The sequence below is a fragment of the Bison bison genome, unplaced genomic scaffold (assembly GCF_000754665.1).
Source record: "Bison bison bison isolate TAMUID 2011002044 unplaced genomic scaffold, Bison_UMD1.0 scf7180017863885, whole genome shotgun sequence".
Taxonomy (NCBI): domain Eukaryota; kingdom Metazoa; phylum Chordata; class Mammalia; order Artiodactyla; family Bovidae; genus Bison; species Bison bison.
Window position 1 is genome coordinate 687,108 of NW_011494457.1, and position 8,257 is coordinate 695,364.

The 8,257-nt window shown below is 43.7% G+C and overlaps 1 protein-coding gene across 2 annotated transcripts in view; it reads left to right on the forward strand.

The window, feature by feature from the left end:
• Positions 1-8,257, forward strand: part of TNRC6B (trinucleotide repeat containing 6B) — a 186,631-nt gene that overhangs the window by 133,888 nt on the left and 44,486 nt on the right. Inside the window, exons 8-10 of one of the 2 annotated variants that reach the window (XM_010833743.1) lie at positions 11-1,084; positions 3,809-3,967; positions 7,383-7,558. In XM_010833743.1, coding sequence (XP_010832045.1) covers positions 11-1,084; positions 3,809-3,967; positions 7,383-7,558 — 1,409 coding nt within the window. Of the gene's footprint in view, positions 1,085-3,808; positions 3,968-7,382; positions 7,559-8,257 lie in introns of both variants that reach the window. The other variant, XM_010833742.1, reaches the window with a different exon arrangement.

The window sequence follows — 8,257 nt, forward strand, 5'->3', positions numbered from 1 at the left end:
GGAAGCAACCACAAAGCAGGAAGTAGTGACAGTCACAATTCTGGCCGTCGGTCGTACCGGCCCACACATCCTGATTGTCAGGCTGTCTTGCAGACTCTTTTGAGCCGAACTGATTTGGACCCCAGGGTGCTCTCAAACACTGGCTGGGGCCAAACTCAAATTAAGCAGGACACAGTGTGGGACGTTGAAGAGGTGCCAAGGCCCGAGGGGAAATCTGACAAAGGAACTGAGGGGTGGGAGAGCGCTGCCACACAGACCAAGAGCTCAGGGGGCTGGGGAGACGCACCCAGCCAAAGCAATCAAATGAAGTCTGGATGGGGAGAGCTCTCAGCCTCTACAGAGTGGAAAGACCCCAAGAACACAGGAGGCTGGAATGACTATAAGAACAACAACTCTTCCAACTGGGGAGGAGGACGACCGGACGAGAAGACATCTTCCTCTTGGAATGAGAACTCCAGCAAGGATCAGGGGTGGGGAGGTGGACGCCAGCCCAACCAAGGATGGACTTCTGGAAAGAATGGTTGGGGAGAGGAGGTAGATCAGGCGAAAACCAGCAATTGGGAAAATGCTGCAAGTAAACCTGTGTCCGGGTGGGGCGAAGGTGGGCAGAGTGAAATCGGGACTTGGGGGAGTGGTGGGAACGCAAGCCTGGCTTCCAAAGGCGGGTGGGAAGACTGCAAAAGGTCTCCGGCATGGACGGAGACAGGCAGACAGCCCAGTTCCTGGAACAAACAGCACCAACAGCAGCCGCCGCCACAGCAGCTACCACCACCACAACCCGAGGCCTCTGGCTCCTGGGGAGGCCCAGCCCCACCACCTCCAGGCAACGGACGACCTTCCAATTCCAACTGGAGCAGCGGGCCGCAGCCAGTAACCCCCAAGGATGAGGAACCCAGCGGTTGGGAAGAGCCATCCCCACAGTCGATCAGTCGGAAGATGGACATTGACGATGGCACTTCCGCGTGGGGAGACCCCAACAGTTACAACTACAAGAATGTGAATCTGTGGGATAAGAATTCCCAAGGGGGCCCAGCACCTCGAGAAGCAAACCTGCCTACCCCGATGACCGGCAAATCAGCATCAGGTAGGCGATGGCTTTTTCTTACAGGTTTTGTTGAAGAAAATCAATCCTAAACCAAGGCATTTTTATTAAGAGGTATTTATTGAACTTAGCTTCATTCTGAGACTCTTTCCTGCTTTAACTGTAGGCTGTTGTCAACAAAAGCTCTCTTTATATCAAACGTTGGTGACGACAGATGCTGGTGGTACATGGTAATGCTCTTTCTTGGCAGAAGGGAAAGGTGGCTTCCCTGGGTTAGTCTCCCCCCTATTTTATTTTTTATTTTTTTGGTAATTGTATCGGTCTGCAGAATCGAAAACATTTAGATTTTGCCAAACAAACTCTGCTCTAGATTTAAAAATAAAGAATTAAAATAGGAGCAGAAATAGACCTCATTTCCGTTCCTGTTCTGCCTGTGGACATATCCTCTGTGCTGCTCTTTCCCCAGCACTGGGAAGCCGTCTGTGTCTCTTCTTGCAGAAGCCATCAGAAAACAGAGCCAAGCTGCGATCTGGAAGGTTTCCATCACTTTCCAGATGATTTGTAACAGTTAACCTCTGGAAGTGGCAAACTTTGTTATGTGGAGATTGTTGTTGTTGTTCAGTCACTTTTGTCTGACTCTTTGCGACCCCATGGACCTCAGCACGCCAGGCTTCCCTGTCTTTCACTCTCTCTCGAAGTCTGCTCAGATTCATGTCCATGAGTCAGTGATGCTATCCAGCCATTTCATCCTCTGTCGCCCCCTTCTCCTTTTGCCCTCAGTCTTTCCCGGCATCAGGGTCTTTTCCAGTGAGTCAGCTCTTCACATCAGGTGGCCAAAGTATTCCATCACTTTCCAGATGATTTCTAACAGTTAACCTTTGGAAGTGAAACACTTAGTCATGTGGAGATTATCTCATGATAATCAGTTGTTCAGAATTAAACTTTCTTCCCTCCTTCTTTGGATAAGAAACTGCTGCTGCTGCTGGTCGCTTCAGTCGTGTCCAACTCTGTGCGACCCCATAGACGGCAGCCCACCAGGATCCCCCGTCCCTGGGATTCTCCAGGCAAGAACACTGGATTGGGTTGCCATTTCCATCTCCAATGCATGAAAGTGAAAAGTGAAAGTGAAGTTGCTCAGTCGTGTCCGACTCAGCGACTCCATGGACTGCAGCCAACCAGGCTCCTCCATCCATGGGATTTTCCAAGCAAGAATACTGGAGTGGGATGCCATTGCCTTCTCCGTAAGAAACATCATGCCTAGTAAATTAAAAGTAGTGTTGATAAAAACTTATAAAGGGAGGCGATTTTAAACAGTTTTTAAAAATATAGTGCCCGGTGATGGTTCTTAGTTTGGCATTGGCAACTTGAATGCCCTCATGTAAATCAGCAAATTAAAGGGATGCACCTTGCAGCCATGAAATTAAAAGACGCTTACTCCTTGGAAGGAAAGTTATGACCACCCTAGATAGCATATTCAAAAGCAGAGACATTACTTTGCCAACAAAGGTCCATCTAGTCAAAGCTATGGTTTTTCCAGTGGTCATGTATGGATGTGAGAGTTGGACTGTAAAGAAAGCTGAGTGCCGAAGAATTGATGCTTTTGAACTGTGGTGTTGGAAAAGACTCTTGAGAGTCCCTTGGAGTTCAAGGAGGTCCAACCAGTCCATCCTAAAGGAGATCAGTCCTGGGTGTTCTTTGGAAGGACTGATGCTGAAGCTGAAACTCCAATACTTTGGCCACGTGATGTGAAGAGCTGACTCATTAGAAAAGACTCTGATGCTGGGAGGGATTGGGGGCAGGAGGAGAAGGGGACGACAGAGGATGAGATGGCTGAATGGCATCACCGACTCCATGGACATGAGTTTGAGTAGACTCCATGAGTTGGTGATGGACAGGGAGGCCTGGCGTGCTGCGATTCATGGGGTCACAAAGAGTCGGACACGACTGAGCGACTGAACTGAACCCTTAATTTGTTTGCATTATTTGAGTTAAAATTAATCATAATACTTAATTTTCCACTCTCCAAAGTAAGTCTAATGTTCAGTGAATCCAATTATGAAATGATTACTTTTAACTAGTTCTGGATTTTTAATATATATTGAAAAGAAAACAAAAGGAAATGAACATTTGCTCATTAATTCCCTATCTAGAACATGTAAAAAAATTTCTTCATATAGTAAAAACCTTCAAACTATAGAGAAAAGCAAAAGGTAATAAATAAAAGAATCTTAACCTTTAGGGTCTCTCCTTGCAGGTTTTAGAACTTTGTGTGCCAATCAGAAATTCTGTTCATACCTATAGCAAAATAGGTATATTTTGGTACAGTAGGGGAAATTGTGCTATATACACTGTTCTTCACCACGCTGTTGTCCTTATTCTTCAAAACTTTTCATGTTAACACATTTCTGTCTTTTCAGTGCTTCGTTCGTATATAGTATTCACTTGATGGGCAATTCACGATTGGTCTGACTGGTCCCCGTTTCATAGATATTTAGGTTGCTTCCAAATATTTTCTGACAGTGATGCCATGAGCATCGTTGTGCATGTAATTCCATCTACTTTTGCAAGCACATGTATGGGATGATATCCTGGCGGTGGAACTACCAGACCAGAAGCTAAAGTGCCAGGCGTCCTCCATATAGGTGGTGTCCACATTTCTGTTTCCACCCATAGAGTTCAGGAGGTCCTGCTCCTCCTCCCTTCACCCCTGCTGGATACTGCAGCGTTCATAAATCATTCTTTGAGATGCATCTCCTTTCTTTACAGTCTGGAGCAAAAGCACACCATCTGCTCCAGATAATGGTACTTCAGCTTGGGGTGAGCCAAACGAAAGCAGTCCTGGGTGGGGCGAGATGGATGACACGGGAGCGTCGACAACAGGCTGGGGGACTGCACCCTCCAATGCTCCAAATGCCATGAAACCTAGTAAGTACACGGCATTCTTTTTGAGGGAGTCTCTGTTAATTAGGAGAGTCACACATTTGGGGGAGGGCTGTTGTTACATTATCAGTTCAACGAGGTTCAGGGCCTTGCATCTTTAGTAAATGGTTAGCAGCAAATGATGGAGACTTGGCTTGGCATATGTAAAAATGCTTACAGTGAACTGAAAGTCATAAGTTAGTATTATTGATTTCATTTTTAAAAAATATTTACTCTCTCAGCTATGGTGGGTCTTAGTTGTGGCACGAATGCTCTTCCTTGTGGCACGTGGAATCTTAGTTCCCCAGCCAGGGATCAAACAAGAGCCCCCCTGTATTGGGAGCATGGAGTCTTAGCCACTGGACCACCAGGGAAATCCCTCCTTTTAACTTAAGTTTAATGTCTGGCCAGAACTGAAATTTTGATGTGCCTTTTCTCCCATAGTAAGTTAAACATTGCTCACTATATCTATTTTGCATTTCTACTCTCATGTTGGTATAAGTTAAAAAAAATAATAATTCCTGGCATTTAACATGGAACAAGGTCTCTGCTGCCCAGTGACTTCATCCTTCTGCTCCTTTCTTTCCCCTTTGTCTCTCTTCTCATAGTCCCACCCACACAGGGACATTTAAGGTTTCTTGAACCCAAAAAAGATTTCTTCATTTCAATTTTTTAAACAAAGCACGTCACACTTATTCATATTCACTGACAATCTAAGCTATACTTGATCCAGCTGGCAATGTGTACTCAGAGTAATTTGCAAAACTTCGTAAATGGATGCTGCAGGACTTCCCATTGGATGATCCTCAGTTGAAAAATTTAATTTCAAGTGCCTGTTGTCACTTTTTTGTAGTTTTCTTAAGAAGTATTCCAACGTCTCTTTTCTACCGTATTGCAGAGTTACAGGATTGTCTTTTGATTAAAAAAAGTGGTCAGACTGAATTCTCTGAATTGGAACAAGAATAAATTCCATTGTCAAGTTTATTTTATAATGTTTATGATTCTGACCATACCACAGAATGGAGTATCATCTTAGCTCTCTGTATTCTGGAAACTCACTCTTGTGCCTGTGTAACTTGACTGCATTTTGAAAATGACAAATCTCCTTCACTTCATAGAAACAGCTTGATAAAGAATTTGATCTTGTCTTGAAATTCATTGTAAAATTGGTTCTATCATCATGGGAAATACCATTCTGTAGACTTGGAATAGATCCAGAATGCTGTGGAAAGGCATAAACCAGACCCTTGGCACAAGGAGGCGCTTTAACAATACTTTGAAGATTTTTATGTGTCTTTCCCAACTTCGGGATCATCTTTCTTCCATCACAGAAATCACTTTTCTCCAGATTAAAAAAGGCTTCTACTCACTGGGATCATCTATATCTATAGCTAAAGCTGACCTTTCCCCCTCCTCTGGGTAATTTGAACGTGTAATAGTCAGGGGAAGGGGCTAGATAGTCACAGCCTACTAATCAGTGCTTATGGTAATTTAACCTGTGATCTTGTCTAGACTATAGATGTCTTAAATCTGGTGTGGACTCCATGACTTCAGTATTGGAGCTCTCTATTTTTTTAATCTGTCTACAAGAAATTGTTTGTTAAAAGTGCAGCTCCTTTTTCTCGAAGAAGGGTTACATGGATGTCTTTCTTCTTTAAAAGGGTCAATATGTCACTTATGTTAGGTCTTTAATTCCTGTTGCTTGTCAGAGGATGTATAAAACCTATGCTTACGTAATAGTGGGTAACCTCCTGTGCAGGAGAAATGGTCCTTGTTATCCAGAAGCGGGGAGAACAGCCCTCAGGCCCTGCCTCTTGCCACTCAGTCACAGAGCCCCTGCAAAGGGGGACACTTAGTGAACCCCATAGAGGGTTCATCCCAAGGTTCACTTGGGCGTTGCTGGGAGATGATGCCACCGTCTGAGGAAATTGACTACCTAGCTGTCTGCCTACTTGATTGATGCCTGGATGGCATCATAGGCCTGGTCCCAGAGCCTGGCAGCAGAAAGACCTGGTAAAGCCACTTTTCTGGCTCTAGATTCTTCGTGTGAAGCCATCTGAATCAAATAACTCCCTCCATAAACGTCTTGTCATTTTGTTAATTGAAGGTGTGGATGGAGCTTCTGGGCTTCTCAGAATCTGGCAAAGAATCTGCCTGTAGTGTGGGAGACCTAGGTTCAATCCCTGTGTTGGGAAGATCCCCTGGAGAAGGGAATGGCTACCCACTCCAGTAATCTTGCCTGGAGAATCCCATGGAGAGTGGAGCCCAGCCTATTACAGTCCATGGGGTTGCACACGGACTGAGTGACTAACGCTTTCATACCTTTTCATGGAGCTTCTAGGTGGGATAGTTTATTTCCTTTCTTCTGTCATTACCAGAAAGTGTATCCATACAAAATTTTCAGAAGGAGATTAAGGATCTATCCCAATCTCCAAATTCAAGATCTTTGTTTAAGGGGAAATGTTGGTGGAATTGACTGTGGAGCCTGATGATGACCTAGTTCCTTGAACAGTTGAGCACTGGTTTCCCTGTCTTTGTTCTCCCTTCCATGTTCTGTCTCCTACATTTCCTCCTCCTGTCTTTTATTTTATTTACTTATTGACTATTTATTTATTTAGCTGGACCAGGTCTTAGTTACAGAATGTGAACTCTTATTTGTGGCATGTGGGATTTAATTCCCCAATCAGGGATCAAACCCAAGCCCCCTCCATTGGAAGCATGGAGTCTAGCCACTGAACCACCAAGGAAATCCCTCCTCTGCCCGTCTTTAAAAGCCATTGCTTATACATTGTCTTTGCCTAGGATCTTTTTAGTATCCGGTACATTTCAAGTGTGTAAATCTAGTAACTTTCAAATTTTCATGGCTATTTCTGAATTTCTCTTCTTTCACTGTAATTTTGATATTCAAAATCTAGTACAGTTTTCTTTTTTCTGTCCATCTTTCATGTTCTTTTCTTTACCCCAAATAAGGTTGACAGTTGTTTTTTATCCTGCCTCATATTTGTAAAATCCGTTACAAAGTACACCATGTATTTCCTTTCAGGAGGGTAAAACTAAGCAGTGCAGTACAACATTCTCATTAAGAGTAACAGATTTCTTTTAATTTAAGTGTGAAATTTCTTGTAAGTAGTGATAGGTTCTTTTCGGTTGGGGGATTTCTGTCAACACTGTGTAAGGGGAAAAATCATTGAACTAGAAGCCAGGAAATCTTGATTTGTGGTTTATGAACTTACTGTGTATGTTTGACCCTTTTGGAGTTTCCATTCTGCTCTCTCAAGTTGGGAGAATATTTGCCTCGCCATACAGACAGATACTGGATACAATTACAAATACACTAAAATGCTGCATTTATAAGGAATGATCGTTGTGGGTTTTGTTATATATAGCCATTGCATACAGTTGGCTCTTTCTTTTCTTAAAGATTCCAAATCTATGCAAGATGGCTGGGGGGAGAATGACGGGCCAGTGGCAGGAACTCGCCATCCCAGCTGGGAAGAGGAGGATGATGGAGGAGTCTGGAACACTGCCGGCTCTCAGGGAAGCGCTTCCTCCCACAACTCAGCAAGCTGGGGACAAGGAGGAAAGAAACAAATGAAGGTAGGCCACGTTAGAGGTGCCTGAACTTGTGTATTCATTCTTAGAAGGCAGAACTGAGAGTGTTTTAGTGGAAGAAGCCACGGAGCTGAAGACCTTGCCGTCCTCAGTGATGGAGAAAATACTTCAGAACACGTAACTGCTTCCTCTTTACCCCTCATCTTCCCTACCTTGACGTCTCTAACTACAAAATCCTCGCTGTGGATAAAATGGAATTTTCAGAGAAACAAGATTTGTCTTCTTACTTCATTTTCCAGACTTTCAGGACACCCTTTATAAATGTTTTACGCTTTTGTGTTCTAAAGCCTGATCAGTCCTTAGAGTAGGTCTCCCTGAATATGTAGAAGGGAAACCACAGTAATACAGTTCCTCCAGCAACAATCAGCGTGACTCATTTTTGTCTGATTTGGGAAATTCCAAGGCCCAAAATCCTTTCTTAACAAAATGAGGTGCCAGTGCATAACCCTGCATTAGCAGCTAGGTGACTTATCTCCATCCTGTACCAGTTGTGTCCTACACTTTTTATTTTCTGGATTGTAGAGCGACTTAGTTTCTCTTTTGATTTTCATAGTTTAATGACTTTGGTTTTCAATCTAGAACCTGAATGACTCTCAGTAGAAGCCCTCTTTTTTCATTCCAGCTTCTCATTCTACAAATACATTAAGGGGAAAAAAGTTGGGCAGCCACGTATGTTATTTCAGC